Below are 26446 nucleotides of genomic sequence, written 5' to 3' on the forward strand. Positions count from 1 at the left end.
GATGCTTTTATTTTTATGTTTGACTGAACTCACCACTTTAATTTGTTATATCCATAACAATCATGCTATCTTTAAGTATTCAAATTCCTTCCTTATCGATATTTATCTTTTACCCTAAGAAAGTATTTGAAACACGGTCTTTCTATTATTACACTCATATACAGTCTTTTTCTTTTTGCTTTCATCAGTGATAAAGAACATATATTAGATCTCTCTATATTCAAATATTACACAATAATGTAATAACTAGTCATTTTGATCAATCTTCATTCTAATCAATGTCTCAGGAAGAGGCAACTCAGATTCCTTCTGCTCTTTATCTTCCTGTTTATCCTTGCTAGTTTTAGAGTCATCCCATGTACCGACATTATAATCACCTTCAGAGTATTTCTGCAGTCCCAAGCTTGCTTGAGATATATATTGCATAATCGAGTCCCAATGTAACATTATCTGCGACACAGAATCTGCATTAGAATGCATTTGAGTCACTTCATTGGACAAAGCATCCAATTGAACCTTCATGGTATCAGTTAGTCCAACAATTTTTTTCAAAGCTTCAAACTCTTGTCTCTTATTTTCAATCTGTGCCTCAATAGAACTCATTTTCACTCTTTATCAGAATTATAATTATACGATAATCCCTTACTATCCTAACTCGAGGCTCACAGAATATCCAAACAATACTCAACATTAAATAGACCATCGTACTTATATTAAAGTACTGTTTACTGATTCTTCTTATAATTATTATTATCATTGTCGCATTGCGTTACGAAACACGATGTCACATGACTTCCATTTTTGGCCTTGTTTACATTTTGAATGACATCGTTTTTGTGGATTTGTTTATATATAAATCAACGTGCATATAAGACAACATATAAGATTAATATGTTTATGTGTTTCGGCGGTTATGTTGAAGACGATGTTTTATAGTTTAAATGAATGAGTTGAAACGTTTAAAGAGAGCATAATATACTGGCGAGGATATATTACTAGATATTTTGATGCCATCAGTGAAAAGTGGAGGAGAAATTAAACAATAGCGGGTATTCTAAAAGAAGTTGTAGGATACATATTACAGGCAATTGCAATTGTACTAATAGTGTATAATCAGTATTTTAATTGATCCACTTTTTTTTGTTTGCCTTTCTTTTTAGTTCTACACATTTTGTGGGCACTGGAACAATAAAAAACATATATATATATAGATAGATATAGGTTCACTCTGTCGTTTTTAATACGAGAGACAAAATGGCTAAACTATTTAATCGAGTGCCAAGTATTGCGGAGATTAGTATTGACAGTAACGGTAGTTACAGTAGCACTTCCAGTGATGTGTGCAATGGAACCAATAGACTTAATTTGAATTCGACTTCTGTAAGAGAATCAACTTGTAGTCCAAATAAATTGAATGAGATATACAATGATGAAACTAAAAAAGCTAAAAATAAAATACCTTCAGATGTCAATGAAATACAAGAATTACAAAATTTAATGGAAATTCAAAATGATAAATTGAATGAGATCAAATCGACGTATTCTCAACAGAATTCAAAATTAGCAAAAACAAATTCTGCTCTAATGATGAAAGTTAGTGGATTAGAAAAAATTATTAGTGATTTAGTGAAAGAAAATATTGTACTCAGATCACAGACTATCTCAATTAGAAATGAACAGGATCAAAAGTTAGAAGAAACTTTGCAAGTGTTAGAGAATGGTCTTTATCAAAAATTTGATGAAATATTTTATATGATCAATAATATACGTAGAAAGGAGAATTTACCAACCTCAAGTGGACGGAAATTAAATAGTAAAGATGCCACAAGATATTCGTACAGAGAAAGAAGTAATACTCTTCTACCTGCAGAGCATAGACGATCCTTCTCACAATTGAAAGATATAACCAATATCGAATCCAATCAGGATGATAGTTTAACTAAAATTAATAAATATAAAAGAGATAATGAGCTCTTTATTACAGAAGAGGAGAAGAAAAATAAAAAAAATAATGACAATAACAATGATAATAGCAATGATGATTCTAATATAAACAAATTTATTAATAATGAAAATACAGCCACGTTACCAAAAAAAAGGAGAAAGAGTTCCAGAAGAGAATCATTTGTATTTACTGATGAACAAGAATTTTTAGATGCTGCAGATCATAACAATAATCTAGAGAATAATAATATTATTGAAGATAGCATTAAAGAGATTAGACAAATTGAGTTCGAAAATAATAAATCTTTGAAAGGATGTGTCATCGAAAAAATTAATGAAGAACCTGAACTTACGAATACAACAATAACACATGATTTGATTTCCTCAGAGTCAGAATCGATAGAACAAGAAATCGATAATAATCCTCCTGAAAACTCATTCACTTTCACAAATTCAATTATCGAGTATTCGATTCCAGAAGAAGCTACCTCTGGCCAAGAATCGAATTCAAACATTTTTGCCAATTCTAAAGAGGAATCGGCATCCAAAAATTCATCTGCATCATCTTCACAAAAACTTCAAATATTTAATGACAGTACAGAAGACAATAAATCTGAAAACATAAACGATTTAAGTTCATCATTACCATTTGACAAAAGCTCGAACCAGCCTGAGCATGAAAACATGTTCATTCAATTACCGTCACAGAATAAAATTAAACATTCAATGAAACCAGCAAGATTGCTAGGCAAAAAGAAAATAGTCGATGAGATTATGCCAATAAATGCATCGTCTGTTATCGATGAATTACCTAATACAAGACAAAGAAGAACTCGTGGAAAAGCTGTTGATTATAAATTACCTTCATTAAGAGCCAAAATGAGAAGACCAACAGAAGGGTTTGTGGATGCTACTACTGTTATAGATATTCATGATCTTCAAGTTAATTCGAAAGGTAAAAAAAACAGGAGAAGTAAAGTTTTCTTGGGCAATACAATGAATCTACCAATTAAAATTGAGGATACAAGTCTAAAAATTCCTGATATTTCGAGCTCTACCACTGACACCCCTTCTAGTGATATTAATCATGTGGTTGGGAAGCAAACTGTCAATACACCAGAGAATAACAAAATTTGCAGGGAAAAAGAGTCTTCCGTTCAAGAATTTCCAAAAGTTGAGCAAAACAATGACTTCATAAACATAAATAAATTAAAACTGAATTCTTGGCCAAACGACACAAGCCCATTATTGAAGAAAACTCAATTTTTACTTAAGAAAGGTCGTCCATCAAAGACTATTAAGAAACCTAAAAAGATTAATAGAAAGGCTAATAGCATGATAGACTTGAATGCGTTAAATAAAAAACAGTCATTAAATACTATCCTGGATACTGACAAATCTGTACCTATAACATTAGAATCACTGCCATTACCCAATTTCAAGAACAAAAACTCTGCATTACAGGATGTTACAAATACTAGATCTAATAAACCTACAAAGACTAAAGTTCTTTTCAAAAAACCTATTGTGAACAATTTTCATGATGAAAATTCAGCTGTTTTAGGTGAAGTTAAATTTTCAAAAGATAAGGATGTCTCATCATTTAGATTAAATGAAGAAGATCTGTCCGTTTTTGATTTCATGGGGCTGAATAAGAAGAAAAGCACACCTAAAACATATAGGATATACAATAGAAAGTAACAGTAGTGAAATAATTTCAAAGGTGCATTTACGTTTAATGTTTAAATACGAATTACAACCGCAAAGGGTTTAAATAGTTAATATTATATATTTCTCATATAGTAAACAATATACATTTTATACACTCATCTTCATTTGAATTCTTGCATGAGGATTATAATCTACAATTTCGAAATCTTCATATTTGAAATCATCTATATCTGTCACCTTTCTCGTTATTTTCAATTTAGGAAATGTCCTTGGTTCTCTGCTTATTTGTTCTTTCAAAGCATCGATATGATCTTTATATACATGAGCATCACCTAGGGTATGAATGAACTCACCTGGTTCCATATCACATACATGGGCAATCATGATTGTCAACAATGCGTAAGAAGCGATATTAAATGGGACACCTAAACCCATATCACAAGATCTTTGGTACAATACACATGACAATCTAGGTTTACCAGTTTCACCTTCTTTTGGGAAACTGACATAAAATTGTGAAAAGACATGACATGGTGGTAAAGCCATTTTAGGAAAATCTGGCGGGTTCCATGCTGACATTATTATTCTACGATCATATGGATTGGTCTTAATTTTGTGAATTACATCTTTTAATTGATCCACACCTTGGTTAGTATAATCATCGTCACAAGTTTTATATTCAGCACCGAAATGTCTCCACTGGAAACCGTAAACAGGTCCCAAATCACCTTCACGTCTATCAGTTAAACCTAAGGAATCTAGGTATTCACGTGAGCCGTTACCTTCCCAGATCTTCACTCCTTGGTTGGACAAAACCTTACCATCAGTACAGCCCTTGATAAACCACAATAGCTCTAAGATTATACCTTTTGTGAATACCTTCTTGGTAGTTAATAATGGAAAAGTCTCATATTTTAAACTGAATCTCAATTGAGGTGGTGCAAATAAACTTAAAGTACCAGTGCCGGTTCTATCTGGTCTAAATTCACCTTCGTCAATGATCCTTTGGCATAGATCTAAGTATTGGCTTTCTTCTGAATTGGTCATCGTAAAATCGACAGTATTAATTCTCTTCACAGTGCTTGCAGCTAATCAATAAACTGTTCGATAGTCTCCTCTATACATCAAAACACAGACAGAAGAAGACTATCATCTAGAAGCTCTAATAACCGCTATATACATAGTTATGCATATATATAGAAGTAGATTCATCTCTGGATTACAGGTCATAAAGTTAATGCTCGTTGAATTTTAACGTGTTGTTGTGACTTTACGCGTCAGTTTCTTCTGAGTAGCTATAAATTGTCACAGTGGAAAATTCCAATGCTTGATGTGACAGTTTTATAAAGATGCATACACAGACATATGTATAAGGTATCCGAAATCACAATGATTACTCAACAGGATATTTAAGCAAGATGGCAGAACTTCATCATATTGCATCGGATTTTGCTGAGGTCGTATTGCTGACGCAGTTCACCTCAAGGAATGTCTTCCACGGATCTCGTCCTGTTTTTTGTAATCTATTGCAATATCCAACTCTTCTTGTAATACAGTCGAGCTTCTCATATCGATGGTATGTATATAGGTATGTATATGCAAACCAAGGAACTGTGGAAAGGGTATGTGCCATCATCTGCTATGTGGTCAATTAGTTACCCTCCTTTAGTCAATTGGAGCATCGGATTCCATTTCATGAGGTTTTAAGAGATGTTGGTTGATATAATAAGAGTAACTTCAAGTGATCATTTAGCTTTTATACAAGGTAACTCAATTAATGAGCTATTGATTAAACCTATTTAGCTGAAGATAGGTAACGAGAAAGATTCGTTGTATATCTAGGTAGTTGTTCTATTTTTTTGGATATCGGTAGAACAGATCAATATTGAAACCGCAACCATCCATAGATTGTTCTACAGCATCCATGTCTAGTTTAACAGAACTTTTTAAGCAATATGTTAATATTATCGAAGAGAGTCAACAGAATATTACTTCGGTGAAAAAATCTCAAGAGGAAGTCTCTAAGGATGATTATATAGTGGACAAAAGCAGTTTCAAGCATTTAAAAGATTCCTTTTTGACTGAATGTTCTGATTTAATGAAGTATTTAAGAGAATTGAGGAAAGTATTAGCAACGCTTGAACCGCAATACAATGCTGATTCAAAAATGTCAGAGATGGATAAAGATGATTTCGATACAGAATTTAGGTTACAATTACAACAGTACGTCTCAAAATTTAAACATTTACAAAAATATGAGAATGAGAGACAACAACTGATTGAAACTCAAATTATAGCGAACAAAAATTCTTTCCTTAACTTCTTGAATGGTACAAATCCAGAAACTATCGAATTACATTATAAATCAGTTAACGAGTTCAGATTAGGTGTTTTACGATCTTTATCGATATGGTTGAATAAAATTTCGAATCAATTCACAAATTTGCAACAAGAGAGGATAGCTTTTCAAAGGAAATTCGAAGCTTTAGATCTAAATTCTGATTTCAACATTACACCACCTTCGTTCGAGGTAGAACCACCTGTTTTATTATCTGTTTCTCAAAGTCAACCTCAAGAAAGTGTTCAAGATGAAATTAAACATTATAACGAAGCTATGTCAAAATTATCACAGGAACAAATACAATTGTTGGAGACGGAGCATGAAGAACTGTTGAATATGAAGAATGATCAATTGAAGAAAGTTGAAAATATTAATAAGACAATTATGGAAGTCGTCAGTTTACAAAATGAATTAGCTTCACATCTAAGTGTACAATCTCAGAACATTAATAATATGATGGATAATCAAGATGATATTGAAGTAAACATTAAACAAGGTAATAAACAACTAACAAAAGCACAAAAGAAAGCAGGAAAAGCTGCAAAACTAACAACATATAGTGCTATATTTATAGGTATACTACTTCTATTGCTAGACTATATAAGCTGATATATTTTAAAAAAATCATCCAAAAATATATATTCAGAACAGAAAGTGGAAGGCAATGATAAACTGATTATCCCTCTATATTTCATAAAATATAAAGTTTTTATGGCATCACAATACCAGCACCGATCGTCCTACCATCTTTTCTTAATACGATTCTACCTAGATGTTTATTATCATTATAAGATAATAATGGAATCCATCTCTTTTTTTCTGTCAATAAAATCTCAACTATTGCGCCTTGGTTAGTAGCTAAATGCCTAATTTTTTTCTTTAATATCTTTGTTGGATCTTTCTTATCAACACTTGATATTAATTTACCTATTCTGGCCGGCTGTTCACAAACACCTCTAAACATCATAAATGAAGTACCAGGAAGAACTGGTCTATCCAGCTTAAAGGTTAATAGATTCACATTGAAATCTTGAGTTGGTGGGATATCAAACCCAACAGAAGCACATAAATCACCAGGTTGAATATCTTCAATAAATGCATTACGTATCCTAATTGATACGAAATCATTCTTAATTGCAATTTTCTGAATAGCTTTACCATCTCCAACTGTAATCTTATCCACGATTACGCTTTGTTCGGATGGATATATAGTAATAGTCTCACCAGGCTGAATCGTACCTGATTCAACTCTTCCTGATATGACACCAGTTTCATGTTTGTTCGATTCGCTAACTTCCAGGATAGAAAATAAAAATGGTTCTTCAATAACTTCATTATAAGAAACTTCACAGACCTTTTCACTAGCCTCTTCTAAAAGTCCCACAAGTGTAGGACCCTTGTACCAATTTTGAGCAGTAGGGTATGCAATTTTATGGACACCTTCACCAGTCAAACCACTCACAGGTACCCAATCAAGTTGTTCTTCTTTGAATCCAATATCATCAAAAAATATTTTCAATTCACTTTGGATTTGGTTAAATCTGCCTTCAAACCAATCAACACTATCTAGTTTATTCATTGCCACAATCAAACGTTTGACACCTAAACTTTTCGCTAACAAACTGTGCTCTTTAGTTTGTCCATCCAAATTGAAACCAGATTCAAAAGCATCAGTACCACAATCAATTGTTATAATAGCTACATCTGCTTGTGAGATTCCTGAAATTGCACTTGGGACAAAATCTCTATGACCTGGTGCATCGACAATAGTAAATCTAGATTTATCTGTTTCGAAGTCACTTGTACAAATAGAGACTGTTACACCTCTTGCCCTTTCTTCATTAGTTTGATCCATGACCCATGCTAAATGGAAAGAACCTTTACCGATGCTTTCACTTTCTCTTTTTAATTTTCTAATCAAATTTGAATCGACAGCACCAATATCGTATAGTAATCTCCCCATCAATGTTGATTTACCAGCGTCAACATGACCTAAAACAACAAATGTACAATGTGGCTTGACGGTTTCTATATATTTCTCTATATCGATTGGCGTTTTAGGCTTCGTTGCAACAGCTGCCTTCTTGTAGGATTTAGAAATTAGCTCTTCTTTCTTGGAGCCAAACTCATCCGAGTCATCGCCATCAAGCTCTATTTCGTCAGGTTTTTTGTCTTCCGAAATCTTTAGCTTACTTACATTTTCTTGCACTTGATTAAATGCATTTTTTTGAGCAGTTAATATAATATCATCAGGACTTGGCTTATTGAAGTTTTCTATAACTTTTTGTTTGACTGTATATTTTTTATTTAAATTGTTAGTAATTATTCTCTTATTAGGAAAAAAAGGTGCAAATATGTTCTCGTTTTGTCTTTTTTGTCTATTATCATGAGATTTGTCAGTGTTATCATCAAAATTTCCAGAATTTCCGATAATGAAGTTAGATATAGCTAAGTCACTAGTTAAACCCTTAAGGTAAGGTGTGATTTTTAGTTCTTTGTTAAAAGTTTGGATAAAATTCCAAACATTGTCTGATGAAGGTACTTGTGATACATTGTTAGGGTCTATGCTTTCTGTCTTTAATTCTTCGGAATTACCACTTTTAATATTCTTATTTACAGGTTTCGACTCTTTTTTTGCATCCAATTTATTTTGCTTCAATGCCTTAAGCTTTTCAGCCAATGACATTACTTCAGTCGATTTCATCAATGGATCAGCTGGTGCTTCTTTGCTAGAGGTAGTGCGGTTGGAAGTAACTTTAGGTTCAATGGCATTTGATTTTGATACAAGGGTATTAGATTTTTTGGGGGTTTCTGCGTTTCTAGTCTTAAATTTCGATAATTTTTCAGCTAAAGTCATAGCTGGATTGCTTTGCGAGACATCATTTGAGATTTTAGCTCCAGCTGTATTTTGATTTCTCTTACTCTTTAGTTTCTCTAATAACGTCATTGGCCTATCCTCCATAGTTTCTGGTTTCTCTCTATTAGATTGTATTTTATTCAATTGTGCTTTTTGCTTTGCTATAGACGCTAAACTTGTTAATTTTATTGCATCACTTTCTTATTAAAACCATATGTCATAATAATAAGAGAAAATATACAAATATACATTCTCCAAATTGTAAAACTTAATTGTTAATAAACGAACACTATTAAAATGTCATTAACTAGACCATTTCCCTTTAAAGAACCTGATTTTCCCACATGTCTCTAAACTATCTGTTCATTAAGAATATCTGCACTAACAATTCTCTATTTGAGTATCATCATAAAACATCCAAATACAAGGAATAGAATGATAACACTAGACATAAAATACACTTCGAGAATGAGAAAAGTCACATTCTAAAAAAAGGTTAATAAATCCTGAAGAAATGTTTAAAGCAACTTAAACATAATAAATTATTATTATTGATATACATACCACTACTATTGGTTTTCTTCTTCTTAAAATCTTTCATTAATAATGATAAAGCTTCTTCTGTATTAAAGTCACTGTCGAAAAGAGCCAGTTTCAAATCAAAATTATTCCATCCGTCGAAATCCTCCATTCCATTTCTAACTAGAGGAAGTAAATCATTCATTAGATCATACTCCTCATCATTCAAATAATCATCTAAATCTTGTTCATCATGGAAATCAGGAGTTTCATTCTCATAATCAATTTCATCGTCGTCACTATAAGCTACCATTGTCAGTCGTAATTGATTTTATCTTTACTAATTTCAAAACCATAAACAACTCAAAATAAAAATAGAAACACAATATCAAAGAATAAATGGCATAACATAAAACACTTGTACCATTTATATTACTCTTTTATCTTTTAGAATAGCTGTAACTGAATTGATATAGCTTTCAAACTATTTTTCACTTTCTCATTTCGAAGCTCATTTCGAAGCTTTGAGGTGAAATGTCAAGCTTATCTATGACAAACAGAGATGAGATGAGATGAGATGAGATGTGATAAGGTCAGATGAAGGACAAACGGTAAAGTGCAACAATTATTTCCACTTGTCATTGAAACGTTGCAAGTATGTCGCTGCTTACTATTTAAAATATATTATAATTGCATGATTCGATTAGTGGTATCTTACAGTTGTTGAATTTATTGCATTGATATTACTTGCTCAGGAATGAAATGTTAGTGGTGGGCATTTTTCTGATAGTATACTTTAATCTTCAGTTTTGGATACATAAAACATAACGGTGGGGATTGCTATTTCTTTACTAGTATGAGTCCTGTTGAGGAGGTACATTACTCAAATGGTAAATTGTGGATATTTACAGGTTGTGAATTGTATAATGTGCTACCATTTCCATCTGCTGTGACTCAGAGACCAGAAGATATCGGCAGCGTACGACTGTTTGCAGGTGATTTATATTTGCAAGAGTTATTTGAGACATCTAATGAGAACAGGGACATGACACACAAGTTCCAGTTGAATTTCATTTGGAATAAATCTGATTGTGCTCTTATGAACCAGGATGTATTGACTTTCTGTTCAACTGATATCATTTCCGATTACGAGTCCATGGCCAAAAATATCGTTGCAAAGAGATCCTTCTATCAAATTAGGATGAATTGTGACCTCAATGTGAAGATATTATTGGAATTAAGATTTATCGATGTCGCAGAGATGAGGAAATTCAGAGATGTTATATTTAGAATAAATGAAGAGTTTGAAATTCTAGCAGATATGGAATGGTAATTTACAATCTCAAATGCATTCTGAACGTCAATTATATGAAATATAAAATGCGGGACCAATATTCCTCGCAAATTTAATAATAATATTCAATGTTATACATCAAGGATAACTATTTATGGAACTTAACTAAATTATTTAAACTAAAATTTTAATTTTAATAATTATGTATATTATTTACATGAGACACTAGAAAATTCACTAGATTTAACCCTGTGAATTTTCCTCAATATATACAGATACAATTTATGAATACCTATATTTTTTTTTCACTTTCAACCAAGCCAATTAAGCTCTATACTTCAATTTACTTCTCTTACTTCTATCAGCCCTAGCGATAGCCTTCTTCATGTGCCATTTAGATTTAATAATAACCAAACGAGACTGCATTTCTAATCGCCTCTCCATTGGAGCAGATGCTACCATGGATATAAATAATGGAGAAACTTGAAATTGTGCTGCCAGGGCTTTCCTGGTATATTTCTCCGGATTTGCATTCCTCAATTCTATTATTTCTTGAATCTGCTCAGGCTTCAAGTGGTATCTCTTATCTTTCGAATTGCTCGTACTCTTACTAATTAAAACTGGAGGAGCATCTTCAATATTCTTAACAGCCAACGGATCATTCTCTGCAACTTGTTTGATTACGTTTGCTCTAGGGTCATCCTTACTTAAAAACATTGGTGGATAAGTTTCAATATTAATAGAACCGGTTGGTGAAGATTGAGCTTTATTGAAATACAAACCAGGTTGGATATTAGCCCTCAGATAACCTTTATAGTTTGATGCAGATGATTTAGGGTTATATATGGTGGGACTACCTTTCAAAGTAGGAATCTTAGTGGTTTCATTAATGACAATATTTTTCGACTTGTCAATGAATCTAGATAAATCTTTCAAATGACTAGAACTGGAGTTGAAAGCTCTAGTAAAACGTTGCATATTCTTGAAATCAAAAGAATTACTATTATATTAATGAAATGTTTTGCAAAATGCCCTAACAATCTTGAATACAAACACAATTAAATTATCGTTTGCTCTATCCGTGAAGTGTAGTGAATTGCTCTGTATTAACCTATATAAACAACTGCAAAAGCCAATCGATGATCACTGTGAAAACTGTACTATCCCAATGATTTAATTCTCATGTCATCAATTACACAGGTCTTATATAAATCATTATAAGAAGTTACTATTATATCGTATATATTATACGTTCCTTTCAGATATCAAAAGTTGTTAATAAAAGGTTCGGCCATAAAAGTCGATGAAAGATCGAAGTCATAACAAACGATTGAATAAGATTGACATGAGAAGTTTAAAGGCATATAATATATTGGAATAATGATAACTGTAGTGCACTTATGGTCTTATATTGTTGCAGACGATTAATTAAGCAAGAACTGCGATTCACTTTTACGCTTAGGTTGTTTAATTAGAGGCCGCAATATAAACTATGGTCTATCTATGATGGTTGACAACAAGGACTCTACGGTAGATGAGCTAATCCAACTTGTGCAAGGAAGGACTACATCTCATGTTACTGCTAACTTTATATATACTTTGAAGAGACTAGCTGTGAACAATAAAGACAATTTGGATAAGTTTTTGTCAAGCTGTAATTCTTTGGGGAACTTCAAAGATGAAGGTGAATTTTTGAAACAGTTGCATGGAAAGTTGATTAAGATGCATGAAGATCCATCTGTTATCTCTGCAAAAATCACAGGGCTTGTATCATCGTATAATTCTGAATCTGAATCTGAATCTGAATCTGGATCAGATTCCGGATCACAAACTATTACGCAACATATCCAACAACTCGATACTGAAAACCAGAAAAGCTTAGGGCCATCTTCTACTTTAAGGAATAAAAAGTTAGGTATTTTACGAAGTAATATTTATGAAAGTGAAGATGAAGACGAGCATGAAGATGCTGGTAACGATAATATGACATTGCTCAATAGGCATTTGCAAATGAAAAGTGAAGATCCAAACAAAAAGATAATCTTCAAAAAGATAGAAAAGAGTAAAGCCATGAAATTGAATGAGTATGCTGATTCAAAAGTTGTGAAGCAGTCTAAACATCGATTGTCAGGTAAGGATAATTTCGACTTAAGAAATAATATCTCAATACCACATACGGAAAGTTTTATGTCTAATGTGAATAACAAACAAAACATTGATGAAAGCGATAATGAATTTTTAGTAATTGATGATTTGAGAAATAAGGATGATAATTTAGAAGATGAACGCGAATGGTATAATCACGATGATGATTATGGAAATGCAGTTGGAGCTGACAACATATTAGGTACTGAGAAGTTTATTCCGGAAAATATCAGAACGGGATCCTTAAATTATAGAACTGACAATAACAATTTGAACTCAGAGATACAACTATTGCCTTTACCAATAGAAAAACGAAAAGAATTATTACCGTCGTTTATTAAACAGTACGAGACGTCTTCCAGTGCATCAGAAAAGTTAATTTCAACTTCCTTATTGGAAAACGACACTGATATTCTTATCAATCCATTTAGAAACCCAGAGAGTGAATTCTCCATCAATGCAAAGAAAGGTAGTTTTCTGGTAGCTCAGAGGAGGAAGTTAGAGAATGAAGCAAAGAAGAATAGAAAGTCGGCAAATATCGCTGGTACCTCTTTGGGTGAAGTTATTGGCATCAAAGATACTCAACCAGATGCTAATAGGAAAAATGTGAAAGATAAGGAAAATATTAGCTCAGCTGCAGAAGTTGAAATGACAGAAGATATAGAAAAGACTAGAAAATCACTACCTGTATATAAAACGAGGCCAGACCTTCTAAGATTGATTAGAGAAAATCAAGTCGTAATTATAATTGGTGAAACTGGCTCTGGTAAAACTACACAACTGGCTCAGTATTTATTCGAGGATGGATATTGCTCAACCAACAGGATGATCGGATGTACGCAGCCAAGAAGAGTAGCTGCAATGTCTGTGGCCAAAAGAGTAGCTGTTGAAAGAGGCGTTAATTTAGGCGATGAAGTAGGTTATTCGATCAGATTTGAAGACAAAACATCGGCAAAGACTAAAATTAAATTTCTAACTGATGGTATATTACTAAGAGAATTTCTTTTAGATAACGACCTAGAAAGATACAGTGCTATAATTATTGATGAAGCCCACGAACGTTCATTAAATACAGATATAATAATGGGTTTATTCAAGAATATTCTTTCGAAGCGAAGAGATCTTAAATTAATAATTACGTCAGCTACATTAAATGCCACAAAATTTTCTGATTTCTTTGGGAATGCTCCCAAATTCAAAATACCTGGTAGAACTTTTCCAGTTGAATTAATATACTCAAAACATGCAGTATCTGATTACGTGCAGGCAGCAGTTTTACAAGCTGTTAAAACCCATATGTTTACAAAACTGGATAGCGGTGATATATTAATATTTATGACAGGTCAAGAAGATATCGAGGCTACTTCTTATTTTATAAAAGAAAAGTTAAAAGAAGTATATGCAAAAAAATATAACAACCAAGAGATGGATGAATTTGATGACTTAGAGATATTTCCAATTTACTCTGCTCTACCAGCTGATGTTCAAAGCAAAATTTTTAAGAATTTACATGGGAAAAAGAGAAAGATAGTTATTGCAACTAATATTGCGGAAACATCTTTGACTATAGATGGAATAAGGTATGTCATAGATTGTGGTTACTCAAAATTGAAAGTATTTAACGCTAAGCTTGGGTTAGATAGTCTATCCATAGTACCAATTGCCTTATCAAACGCCTCTCAAAGATCCGGCAGAGCTGGCCGTACACAACCTGGTGTTGCTTATCGTTTATACACAGAGGAATCCGCGAGTGAGGATATGTATCCTCAGGCTATACCAGAAATACAGCGAACCAATCTTTCAAATACAATATTAATGTTGAAATCAGCAGGTATCAACAATGTATTGAATTTTCCATTTATCGATAAGCCTCCTTTACAGACCTTACTATCATCATTATATGATTTATGGTTTATTGGTGCATTGGACAATTATGGTAATATAACGTCTCTAGGGAGTGCGATGGCAAAATTTCCAATTCTTCCTTCTTTATCAAAGATGCTATTAACTGCTATAACGTATGGGTGCTCAGCAGAGATACTTACAATTGTTTCTTTACTTTCTGTTTCACAGATATTTCAGAGACCAAAGGAACAACAAGAAGAATCAGATAAAGCAAGGACAAGGTTTTTTGTTCCAGAATCTGATCACTTAACCCTTTTAAATGTATTTTCACAATGGAAAAGTAACAAATTTTCACATAAATGGTGTAACAAAAATTTTGTTAATTACAGATCATTAGTGAGAGCTTTAGATATTAGGACTCAGTTAATTCAAGTCATGAAAAGAAATAGTTTTAAAATTACATCAGTTGGGAAAGATTGGGATATCATAAGGAAATGTATCTGTTCTGGATATACACATCAATCTGCCAAAATTTCAGGTCTTGGGAAGTATACACATCTAAAAACCGGTATAGATCTTCTGTTACACCCTACGAGTGCATTATTTGGATTGGCTGATTTGCCACCTTATGTTGTTTATCACGAATTATTAGTAACTTCACAGGAATATATTTGTTGTGTTACTGCTGTAGATCCATTTTGGTTGATGCAATATGGTCTAGTAATGTATAATATCAAAAGGATCAAAGAATCGACATATGATTCAAATGGGTTTTATGCACATACTAATGATAATGAAGACTTTGATGATTTGGATATAAAGATAAAGGAAATAAAACATCAACAAAATTTAGAATTCGAGAAGATACAAAATAATAAGATAATAAACATTCCAGGAAATAAACAAAACACAATACCTAGGAAACAAAATATCCAAGACCAAAAAGTTAATATAGGCTTTAAAAGGAGACGACCATTATAGAACTTTTTGCCTAATTGAACTAATTTCACACATGTTATCTATATTATTACTTGTACATATAGCATAAAAAATATTTGTAATACTAGTTATTTACCAGTATGTTGTTTTATGAATATCGTTTCTTAATATTCAATATTTTATTCACAGAATTACTAATTTAACCTACATAAATTTATTATCTCTTAGAAATGGTCCTGACGATGGATTACCAAACACTGACTGCGTGAACCCTTGATAGAAATTGTTAGTCATCGCACAGTCAGAATTTTCATAAACAATTCTTGCTTTTGGTAACCATTTTTGCATATTTTCTATTCTTCTTTCACTTGCAGGATGCGTGGACAGAAATTCTGTTATTTCATTTGATTTTAATCTATGTCTTCTCTCAAATTCAGAAAATCTTGCCCACAAATTCACAGCCTCTTCTGGATTAAAGCAAGCTCGAGACATCAACATCAATCCAATATAATCTGCCTCAGTTTCCATTTTCCTAGAGGCAGGCATCCTCAGTAAACCATCCAATAGAATATCATTCACTGAATTGATTCCTGTCACAGAATACATAAGTAACCCTATTAGAAAATAAATTGGGGCCTTGGACAAATTTTCTGAAGTATGTCTAGCTAGTTGATGGGCAAACTCATGGGATAAGACTGTTGCTAAACCATCATCATTCTTACAAATAGGTAAAATTGATGTAAATACAAACACTTTACCACCGGGGAGGACAAATGCATTAGGCGAAGCATTTGGGGTATCTATTATGTGAACTTCCCATTTAACACTATTTATTTTAGAGTTATCAATTTCTGGGTCTTTTATGGAGGCATCTAGTACTTTGTAAAATATATTTTCTACTTTTCTTGTCAATTTATTATTAGGCGGTAAAATATGTTGCTGATATTGATTAATTATGGAGTTGTATGAGTATTTACCAATTTTTAATTCTAACCATTCTGGAAGCCAGATAAATTGCATACGTCCACTAATGGGAGCTTTCTTTAAATTAATGAAATAGAATACAGCAAACCCACCGACGGCATAATAAACATATTTCCTTTTATTTTTGTCATAAATAATATTCGAAAGTGTCAAACCTCTTTGATCAGCATTATTAAACCTTTCATATCGATAATTTCTACTATATGATCTTGAGTAAGAACCTTGCGAGATCCTCAACACACTAGGATTATATCTCCCTTGGTTATTCAGAGTTGTTCTTAACGGCCTAGCGATCGTTACCTTATTTCTCAGTAAACAACTAAACATGATGGACTAAATTTAAAGTAATCGTCTCTTGATAGAATAGGAGATATTCTGTAATGCAATATTAGCTGCTGTGGAGATAGTTTCACTGAACTAACACTGAATTATTTTAATAACCTTTTGTTTTACTGTTTGTGATGAGGTTAATTTATGAAAAGTTTAAGCATCTGAAAAATTATAAGTGTCATTGAATTATTAATTAAATGGAAACCTTGAAAAGTTGCTTGAGATATTTAAGAAATGGGAACTGCAAATATGCACAGATGCATAGTACTAGTTACAACATGTAGTAAACATAAAACATAAGTAAATACATATAATTTGAACGGACCACCATGGCAAAACCAGAAGTTGGGTCTGCATCCTATTTGAATAAGCAGATGAAGATCAGAGGCTTACAGAAACTGAAATTTTATTGTCAGTTATGTGAGAAGCAATGTAGAGATGATAATGGATTCAAATTGCATATAAAGTCACCACACCATTTAAAAAAAATATCCACTGTGACTAAGAAAGATATAGAAGGGTTTTCAAAATCATTTGAAGAAAGTTTCTTAAAGTTGTTAAGGAACAATCATGGTGAAAAAAAAATCAGTGCCAATAAATTTTATAATGAATTTATTCAAGATAAACATCATATACACATGAATGCAACAGAATTTACTTCTTTAAATAAATTTTTACAACATTTAAGTAAAACTGGGAAAATTAGGGTCCATGGGATTGATGAACTAGCAACAAACAGTGATAGAATTGATCTAGGTCAAGCAATGATCAGTTATATCGATAATAGTTATGAGACATTGCTAAGGAAGGAAAGGTTGGATGAATTAATTCAGAATAAAAAGTTAGAACAAAATTTGGCTCAAAAAGTTCTTATGAAACAAATAGCTGAAGGTATTGACAATGCTAAGTCTGGAGAGGATACTCAGGAATCAACAGAGACAATAATATCGAATGAAGACCAAGATACGAATATGGAATGTGTTCCTATAACATTTAATATAAAAACTAAGAAGGTCAATAAACCTAAAACCAAGAAATCGAAGAAAAATGTCTTTGGGAAGAAATGAAATAATTACATTACATTTATACCTTATTTAAAATCTGAGGACAATCGCATATATAGAAGTAGAATTTATATAAATATGTTAGACATAATAACATCTATACACTGCATACATATAATATTCCTTCATTAAGCTGTTCAAAAGTCTAAATAAATATCTTCTTTATATTTCAAATGTTGGATCTATTGAGATATGGTTGCCGGATTGGCGCTGACTCTGTAATTGAGCAAACCTTTTTTGAGTTTTGAAATATAAAATCCATGCAGTAGCAACTAATGCCGCCAAAGCTAACACTATGCTGAATACATCTAATAATTTTGTACCAGCTGATTCAGCTTCACTAAAATTCTTGATCTTTGAACCTACAAATAAGTAGATGACTAACTTAGGAGTAGTGATAATGTTGGCAATTGCAAAATTCTTTACGGAGACACCATATACAGCTGCCACAGCACCATTTGTTAATGAATATGGGAACGGACATAATCTCAATAAGGCTAAGATGAAATAACTATTATTTTCTTGTAAGATTGATGCAAATGCTTCAAATCGACTATTCATATGTACCAATCTTTCAGCTCTATCATGAAAAAAGGTTTTAAATACAGCAAATGAACAGACAGATCCGACAACAGCACCGGAAGCTAATATACTCCAACCATGGAAAGATATACCATATATGATACCTGTTACTGTAGATATCAATGAGAATCCAATTAACGGTGGGAAAGAGACTAGGAATATTAGGAAGAATAAAATATAAGTTGTTGACCAACTTTCTTTCAATTCATTGGAAGTGCTAACCAATTTATTTAAGATTTTCTCATGGAATATTAACAATATGAAACCCAATAAACCAACAACAGATAATAATATAATAATTATTATTCTATGAAATATAGGCAATGCATAAAAATGACCTAATATTTGATTAACTGTCTTCTTGGCTTGATAAACTAAACGATCTCTTGGGGCTAAATTGTAGATATCTAAAAAGTCATCATCAAATCCATCATTCCCAGCGTCCATTTCATTATCTAAATCCCTAAAATAATCGTCGAATTCATCCGCATTACCATTGGATCTTGTAGTTTGATTATGTCCATTACTATTTTCATTAGAATGTGACATGTTATATTTTCTCTGAATGCTTATACTTTGTAAACTCAAATACAACAAATACTATAGTTACCTTTTCTTAACCAGAGACTCTCTAATGCTAACCAAACACACATCTAACTGAACAATACCCTTTTAATATCTGAACCTTTAATTATTTGAATTAGTTTAGGATATCTGTTATTTTTTCAGTTTCAACAAGGAAAGGGACAACTTAAAATGTTAAAGGTCAAAAAAAAGAATATAATAAATATAAATGAAAGAGCCGATGTTACAATCTTTATATTTCCAAGAACAACTACTTTAACAAGTTGAATACGGTTATTGATACGATATAGGGGGTGTATTGATGACTTATTATCCTGCTTCCTTTAATTAATTAAAAAGTCAAAGTGTTAATTGCTAGTGGGTTTAACCATTTTTATTTCATTGCAAATTAAATATATTGTGTTGTTTAGAGACACTTTGGTAGCTAACATAGCTCTTGTGCATACACTGAAGCTTTGAACTTAAAAACAGTCGTGCTATTTACAACATATTTTTTTTAAAGTAATTCGTTCGACTTTTATATTGTCTTTGAGGGGTAGATATCAGAGAATAACATCACTTTGCATAATATAAATATACAACATGTTACCCAATGACTACAGAAATAACATGAACCATCGTTCGTCATTTTCATCTGCTAGAACAACATCAACTTCTACCACATTAACTTCTGCTCATATCTTGGATCAAAATCAAGCTGAAATTTTTGATGGTGCAACTTCTCAAACGGTGCCTAGCTCGATGCTATCATTTCATCATCCACATTCATTCCAGTCTAATTCAGCTTTTGGTACATATAATCAACAGAGTGGTAACAACAACGAATCAATAAGAGGAAGGAGAACTACCGAAGCAGATAATCTACTTGACGATGCAGACAATAGGAGCTCTTTTAATTATAGTCAAGAAAACAGATTACATAATGAAAATTATTCAAAAACACCTTCTAAAAGTAGAGAACAGATATCCAATTTTAAGTTTTTTTCTGAGGAACAAGTGGGTAACGCAGAAGGATCTTCCACTTTACAAAATCTAGATTATAATATCGAATGGGATATGGTACCAGTATATGAACAAAATGTTATAAGAAACTCAAGATTGAACTCCAGAAGATCATCTTTTCAGAGAAGCCATATGCATTCTAGAAGAGGTTCTGCAGAATCATCTACTTCAGATATAGTCCACAATCAAGGTAATTATGGCTCATTTGTAGAAAATCAATTACACAACAAACTAGACAATATATCGGGCGGCGCCCACAAGAACCACTTACTAGATACTGAACAGACTAGAGCGTATGAAGCGGGCCTCTCCACAAGAGAACAGGAGGTACCACAAATGTATCATGCCTTTACCAATTCATCATCAGACACTTCGAAATATACCACTCGAGATAGAATACCATACGAATTGCAAAACGAGTCTGAAGAGGGATTAGATAATAGATCTTCTAGTAATTCAATAGGAATCCCTTCCGATTCCTCACTTTTGAGTGATAACGATTTTGAAAATGCCAACCAAGTTGAAGAAAGTGGTTACAGTGATTATCAGAACAAAAAGCAAAATCTACAGCATGCAGAATACTTAAAACCTCAATATCATGAAAAGTTTTACTCTGATTACCCACCTATTAATAAGTTCCAAAGATTCTATATTGCGGAAGAGGATCTGGTGATTGGTATTGCAGGTTACAAAACATCAAAACCTTTTTATTTGTTATACATTGCATTATGCTGGCTAACTTTTGGCATGACATATTTATTAATGAGATGGATCCCGAGTTACAAAGTGAGCTTTTTTGGTATACCTACAGAATTAGCTAAATCCGAATGGGTGGTGGTAGAAAGTGAGTTAGGTGATTTGTCAATAATTGAAATACAGCGTGCATGGTATAATAGACTGCTAACGACAATATTACATGTCCCACAAGAGGTGTATTATGATACTGTCGGTGAGGCAACCGATGACTTTAACTTTTACCATGCCTGTAAAGCAAATCCCAATATTCCCATTCTAATATCTTTTAACTACAGGTATATCTCATTCATATATTCACCTGTTAATGATTTTTTCAAAACTAACAATAATTGGACAGATCCAAAATGGTTAGAAATTGACCACATTAAGAAAGGGTTATCAAATGCTACACAAGAGGATAGAATAATCGCATTTGGAAAAAATCAAATTAATTTGTCAATGAAAAGTACAATTCAAATATTATTTGATGAAACTTTACATCCGTTTTATGTTTTTCAAATTTTCTCCATCTTACTTTGGTCCATTGATGAATATTATTATTACGCATTTTGCATCTTTTTAATATCATTAATTTCGATAATAGATAGCTTGATGGAAACTAAAAAAACTTCCAGAAGATTGGCTGAACTATCTGCATTCAATTGTGATGTCCGTGTTTTGAGAGGAGGATTCTGGACGAATGTTAAATCTTTTGAATTGGTGCCTGGTGATATATTTGAAATATCTGACCCATCTTTAGCATTATGTCCATGTGATGCAATCTTATTAAGTGGTAATTGTATAATTAATGAATCAATGTTAACAGGAGAATCTGTTCCCGTTTCCAAAGTACAAGCAACAAAGGAAACCATAATTCAATTACTAAATGATATGATCAATTCACAGATAAGTAATTTTGTATCGAAATCATTCTTATTCAACGGGACAAAAATAATCAGAGCGAAAGTGACGCCGGGAGAAAATGCTGCTCTAGCAATGGTTGTTCGTACTGGATTTTCGACAGTTAAGGGTTCACTTGTACGTTCAATGGTTTTTCCTAGACCTATTGGATTTAAATTTTATACTGATTCATTCAAATATATTGGCTTTATGACAATTATAGCTTTATTTGGCTTTTTAATTAGTTGTATTCAATTTTTACGAATAAATTTGGACAAAAAGACTATGATATTAAGAGCGCTGGATATTATAACTATAGTGGTGCCGCCTGCACTTCCTGCTACTTTGACTATTGGTATAAGCTTTGCTCTCAGTAGATTAAAGAAAAATGGTATATTCTGTATTTCACCAACAAGAGTAAATGTTGCCGGAAAATTGGATGTCATGTGTTTTGACAAAACAGGTACATTAACAGAAGATCAGTTGGATGTATTAGGTGTTCATATTTCATTACCATCAGAGACTGAGAATATGTTATCGCCTTTAATTGAAAATGGCTATGATATCTTTACTAACTTTTCATTGAAGGACTGTAATTCTCCATCAGATTCTAGAAGTCGTGACTTCTTGATTTCTCTTTTAACATGTCATTCTTTGAGGCATGCTGATGGTGAGTTAATCGGAGATCCTTTAGATTATAAGATGTTTAAGTTTACTGGCTGGTTATTCGAAGAAGATTTCAAAAATAAGACTTTTCATTCATCATATGAAGAAAGATATGAAGGTGAATTATTTCCAGAAAACACTGGTATAATTCCTGCTGTAGTTTATCCTAACAGCAAAGACCCAAAAAACAAATTTATAGAGCATGATTCCAATAATTTCATCGGAATATTAAGAAGCTTCGAATTTATGCCGGAACTGCGTAGAATGAGTGTGATCGTAAAGCCAAGTAATGAAAACTTGTATTGGTCTTTCACCAAAGGTGCCCCAGAAGTTATTTTAGAATTATGCAATAAGAATACAATTCCATCTAATTTTGATGAAATTTTGTACCACTATACACATAATGGATTTAGAGTGATAGCTTGTGCTGGTAAAATGTTACCAAAAAGAACTTGGTTATATTCACAGCGTGTTGCAAGGGAAACGGTTGAGTCAAATTTAGAATTTTTGGGTTTTGTAATTTTTGAAAATAAACTCAAACCTGCATCACAACCCACACTAGCAACGCTTCAAGATGCGAACATCAGAACATTAATGTGTACAGGTGATAATATTTTAACTGCTGTCTGTATGGGTAGGGAATCTGGACTGGTTCAAACTTCGAGAATATATGTTCCATCTCTATGCACCACCGATTACGATGGAGGTCAAATAATTGTTTGGAATGATATTGATAATCCTGAACATGAGTTAGACGTAAATACATTGAAGCCACTTGATGACTGCAAAGACTATTCACTTGGTGTCAGTGGTGAAGTTTTTAGAATTGTATTTCGTAATGAGAATAATATCATGATTATAGATGAAGAGTATAAAAACGAAATATTGTTAAAAGCATCTATATATGCGAGAATGTCACCTGATGAGAAGCATGAATTAATGGAGCAATTGCAAAAATTAGATTATTGTGTTGGATTTTGTGGAGATGGTGCCAATGACTGTGGTGCTCTAAAAGCTGCGGATGTAGGTATATCATTATCCGAAGCAGAAGCGTCGGTTGCAGCTCCTTTTACTTCGCAAGTATTCGATATCAGTTGCGTACTCGATATTATCAAAGAAGGACGAGCCTCATTAGTAACTTCTTTCTCATGTTTTCAATATATGAGCTTATATTCTGCTATTCAATTTATCACTATCACTATTCTATACAGTCGTGGTTCAAATTTAGGTGATTTTCAATTTTTATATATTGACCTATTTTTGATAGTACCGTTAGCCATCTTTATGTCATGGTCAAAACCATACGACCGTTTAGATAAAAAGAGACCTTCTGCAAATCTAGTCTCCCCTAAAATCTTGTGGCCATTAGTTATCAGTATAACAATATCACTGTTCTTCCAGCTCATCCCATGGATTTATGTGAAAAACCAACCATGGTACATCAAACCAACTATTGGAGGAGACGATGTTGTTCAGTCTTCCGACAACACTGTACTATTTTTTGTTTCAAACTTCCAATATGTCATTGCAGCACTTGTATTATCAGTAGGTCCACCATATCGGGAACCCATGTCAAAGAACATTGGATTTATATTAGATGCATCAGTGTCAATTTGGATTAGTGTGGTATTAATGATGATAAACACGGACTCATATTTGGGTAAGCTATTACAATTAACCAAGATTTCATCAAAATTCAAAATATTGATATTGCTACTAGTGACAGCAAATTACTTTGTACAATTATATTTGCCTAACTATGTGAAGCAAATCTTTAAGAAGAAACAAAGCAATAAGAAATATAAAAATATCTTAAGATCCCAGCAGTGTGTCGAGACCGTATAACAGTTTGTACATCTATGCACAAACACACACATACACGAACCCATAGTTATATCAATGAACTCATTTATATATATACTTGTGTATCCAGAATAAAAAGTATTCCAATCATTTAGCATCCATCATGGCAGTATCAATTACTGTCGTTATTTCGAGTGACTGCTAATTACACCCACACACCAACTTAATTGTATTTTTACAACACCCACACCGCACACAATTGCTTTCCGATCGCTGCGTGGAGATTTGTTCGCAAGAAGTACAATTTTGGCTGTCGGGCTGTTTCCCAATGACTGATAAAAAAAGAGAGAAACACCCTGAGTAAGTGGCCTTATTTTTTGAAATTTTTCCAAAAAATCGCAAGCGACGCAAAAAATTTAAAAAGTTTCAAATTCTGAAATAGTTCAAGGCAGACTCATCGCCAAATGATGAATATGCTAACTATTGAATATGCTAATGCATACACACCTACATACATACACACATACATACATGCACTGCTAGAGGTTTAATTATCAATAATGAATTATAGTAAGCAATAGTAATGAACATTGAAATCTTATTCTGTACTATTGAGTGTGTAATTGTAAAGGTTTTGTTGCTGTTAGTTCTAGTTCCCATGCTAACGATTGAGAGAACGTACTGCATTTCCAATGTTTAGCGATTGTAAACTATGTTAAAAGTATATATTGTTTGTTTAGAAGAAGAGGTTCACTCATATATGTATATTTATATATATGTCTTGGATGTATTTCTGAGTGGTTATTACATTATTTAAGAGACCAGTCGAACACATTAAAGATACACCAGTCAAAATGTTAATGCCAAAGGAAGATAGAGCTAAGATCCACAGATACTTGTTTCAAGGTATGCAAAAAAATTCAATTTTATTAATGATGGTGTGCTGTTATGATATGAGTGATAGTTTGATATGAAGAAAGAATTGTCAAGTTTAGTGTTGGAAAGCGTTAGAAGTGAAAGAGTTTAAGATGCAAGCTACTCTGTATATATGTGTTAGGAACCTTGTAATGTCTTGAAGCGAGAAGTTCAGGGCTTCAAATGCTCATTATTGAAAACGCTAGGAATGTATCATAAACCTGTGATTAAGATATATGAAGTGAAGAGAACAGTTGATCAAATACTATTTAATACTTTATCAAGGGAAAAATTGCAATCACCAGACATTTCTGGATGTTAATGAAAATTGTCTTCATAGCAGAGATTTTATAACCATACATTATAGCTGGGAGCACGTTATTAATCCATTTAAAAAAATCATTTTAAGATTATCTGAATAGTGAAACTTTACAGTAGTAACACTTGGTGTTTTTTTATCTATATTTCGAACTGAACAATTCAATAATCATACTTACGACATTCATTATATCCGCCAAATAAACTCCAATCGAAGAGGATAACTTTACTAACATATTTTATATTTGTATTTTTGTTACAAAAATGCTGATATATCATTTTATAAACAGAAGGTGTTGTTGTTGCCAAGAAGGACTTCAACCAACCAAAGCACGAAGAAATTGACACCAAGAACTTATATGTCATCAAGGCTTTACAATCCTTAACCTCTAAAGGTTATGTCAAGACTCAATTCTCATGGCAACACTACTACTACACCTTAACTGAAGCTGGTGTTGAATACTTGAGAGATTACTTACACTTACCAGAACACATTGTTCCAGGTACTTACATGCAAGACAGATCACAACCACAAAGACAACAAAGAAGATACTAATCGTATCGAAAATGGATTAGATCATTCTAAGACATTTTTTTTACGTTCATAGCCTTCTTTCTATCTTTTTGTTTTAGGTTGAATAAAAAGTGAAGAATTCTAAGTATTCTTTTTACTGACAGCTATTGTCATTATATATTGTCTTTAAATTAATATATTAAATATAAAACAAAATAATATTGTTGAAGTAAAAAGTTTTTAAAAAACATCCTTCTTATAACTCTCTATTGCACTTAAATATAATTATAATAGATTGTAGTAACTGTTATCTACCAGATGCAAGATTAAGAACTTCTATTTATCAAACAATTACAGAACCATATATATATTTAGTTAATATTCAATTGGAGTCAAAAAAACTTGAAAACTCAAAAGTCAAAAATAGGGTTTTTATATTTATGTTCATTTTGTTATTAAAGAACAGGCTAAGGATATCTAGTAAGATACCTTA

General features: G+C 32.4%; 13 protein-coding genes across 13 annotated transcripts; 7 read left to right on the forward strand and 6 right to left on the reverse strand.

Annotated features, from left to right (window-relative positions):
- Nucleotides 1-246: 246 nt before the first annotated feature.
- DAD2 (Dad2p) lies at nt 247-603 on the reverse strand (the record flags this gene model as incomplete). Its single annotated transcript, XM_003687351.1, has 1 exon — nt 247-603. The coding sequence occupies one exon, from the start codon at nt 601-603 to the stop codon at nt 247-249; it is 357 nt and encodes a 118-aa protein (XP_003687399.1).
- Nucleotides 604-1254: 651 nt separating this feature from the next.
- SGO1 (Sgo1p) lies at nt 1255-3645 on the forward strand (the record flags this gene model as incomplete). The annotated part of the gene is made up of 1 exon (XM_003687352.1): nt 1255-3645. One exon carries the CDS (start codon nt 1255-1257, stop codon nt 3643-3645), a length of 2391 nt encoding a protein of 796 aa, XP_003687400.1.
- Nucleotides 3646-3762: 117 nt separating this feature from the next.
- Nucleotides 3763-4662, reverse strand: CDC21 (thymidylate synthase; the record flags this gene model as incomplete). Its single annotated transcript, XM_003687353.1, has 1 exon — nt 3763-4662. The coding sequence occupies one exon, from the start codon at nt 4660-4662 to the stop codon at nt 3763-3765; it is 900 nt and encodes a 299-aa protein (XP_003687401.1).
- An 877-nt stretch (nt 4663-5539) lies between these two features.
- Nucleotides 5540-6565, forward strand: UFE1 (Ufe1p; the record flags this gene model as incomplete). The annotated part of the gene is made up of 1 exon (XM_003687354.1): nt 5540-6565. One exon carries the CDS (start codon nt 5540-5542, stop codon nt 6563-6565), a length of 1026 nt encoding a protein of 341 aa, XP_003687402.1.
- A 100-nt stretch (nt 6566-6665) lies between these two features.
- On the reverse strand, nt 6666-9645 carry TPHA0J01470 (uncharacterized protein; the record flags this gene model as incomplete). Its single annotated transcript, XM_003687355.1, has 2 exons — nt 6666-9013; nt 9378-9645. The coding sequence occupies 2 exons, from the start codon at nt 9643-9645 to the stop codon at nt 6666-6668; spliced, it is 2616 nt and encodes an 871-aa protein (XP_003687403.1).
- A 543-nt stretch (nt 9646-10188) lies between these two features.
- Nucleotides 10189-10665, forward strand: TPHA0J01490 (uncharacterized protein; the record flags this gene model as incomplete). Its single annotated transcript, XM_003687356.1, has 1 exon — nt 10189-10665. The coding sequence occupies one exon, from the start codon at nt 10189-10191 to the stop codon at nt 10663-10665; it is 477 nt and encodes a 158-aa protein (XP_003687404.1).
- A 285-nt stretch (nt 10666-10950) lies between these two features.
- MRPL20 (mitochondrial 54S ribosomal protein mL58) lies at nt 10951-11604 on the reverse strand (the record flags this gene model as incomplete). Its single annotated transcript, XM_003687357.1, has 1 exon — nt 10951-11604. The coding sequence occupies one exon, from the start codon at nt 11602-11604 to the stop codon at nt 10951-10953; it is 654 nt and encodes a 217-aa protein (XP_003687405.1).
- Nucleotides 11605-12129: 525 nt separating this feature from the next.
- On the forward strand, nt 12130-15597 carry PRP16 (DEAH-box RNA helicase PRP16; the record flags this gene model as incomplete). The annotated part of the gene is made up of 1 exon (XM_003687358.1): nt 12130-15597. The coding sequence occupies one exon, from the start codon at nt 12130-12132 to the stop codon at nt 15595-15597; it is 3468 nt and encodes a 1155-aa protein (XP_003687406.1).
- A 162-nt stretch (nt 15598-15759) lies between these two features.
- Nucleotides 15760-16866, reverse strand: OMA1 (metalloendopeptidase; the record flags this gene model as incomplete). Its single annotated transcript, XM_003687359.1, has 1 exon — nt 15760-16866. The coding sequence occupies one exon, from the start codon at nt 16864-16866 to the stop codon at nt 15760-15762; it is 1107 nt and encodes a 368-aa protein (XP_003687407.1).
- Nucleotides 16867-17198: 332 nt separating this feature from the next.
- Nucleotides 17199-17936, forward strand: RTS2 (Rts2p; the record flags this gene model as incomplete). Its single annotated transcript, XM_003687360.1, has 1 exon — nt 17199-17936. The coding sequence occupies one exon, from the start codon at nt 17199-17201 to the stop codon at nt 17934-17936; it is 738 nt and encodes a 245-aa protein (XP_003687408.1).
- A 159-nt stretch (nt 17937-18095) lies between these two features.
- On the reverse strand, nt 18096-19064 carry TVP38 (Tvp38p; the record flags this gene model as incomplete). The annotated part of the gene is made up of 1 exon (XM_003687361.1): nt 18096-19064. One exon carries the CDS (start codon nt 19062-19064, stop codon nt 18096-18098), a length of 969 nt encoding a protein of 322 aa, XP_003687409.1.
- A 618-nt stretch (nt 19065-19682) lies between these two features.
- YPK9 (putative acid anhydride hydrolase) lies at nt 19683-24248 on the forward strand (the record flags this gene model as incomplete). Its single annotated transcript, XM_003687362.1, has 1 exon — nt 19683-24248. The coding sequence occupies one exon, from the start codon at nt 19683-19685 to the stop codon at nt 24246-24248; it is 4566 nt and encodes a 1521-aa protein (XP_003687410.1).
- Nucleotides 24249-25060: 812 nt separating this feature from the next.
- TPHA0J01560 (40S ribosomal protein eS10) lies at nt 25061-25995 on the forward strand (the record flags this gene model as incomplete). Its single annotated transcript, XM_003687363.1, has 2 exons — nt 25061-25112; nt 25730-25995. The coding sequence occupies 2 exons, from the start codon at nt 25061-25063 to the stop codon at nt 25993-25995; spliced, it is 318 nt and encodes a 105-aa protein (XP_003687411.1).
- Nucleotides 25996-26446: the final 451 nt, after the last annotated feature.

This window comes from Tetrapisispora phaffii, chromosome 10 (assembly GCF_000236905.1).
Source record: "Tetrapisispora phaffii CBS 4417 chromosome 10, complete genome".
NCBI classification, from domain to species: domain Eukaryota; kingdom Fungi; phylum Ascomycota; class Saccharomycetes; order Saccharomycetales; family Saccharomycetaceae; genus Tetrapisispora; species Tetrapisispora phaffii.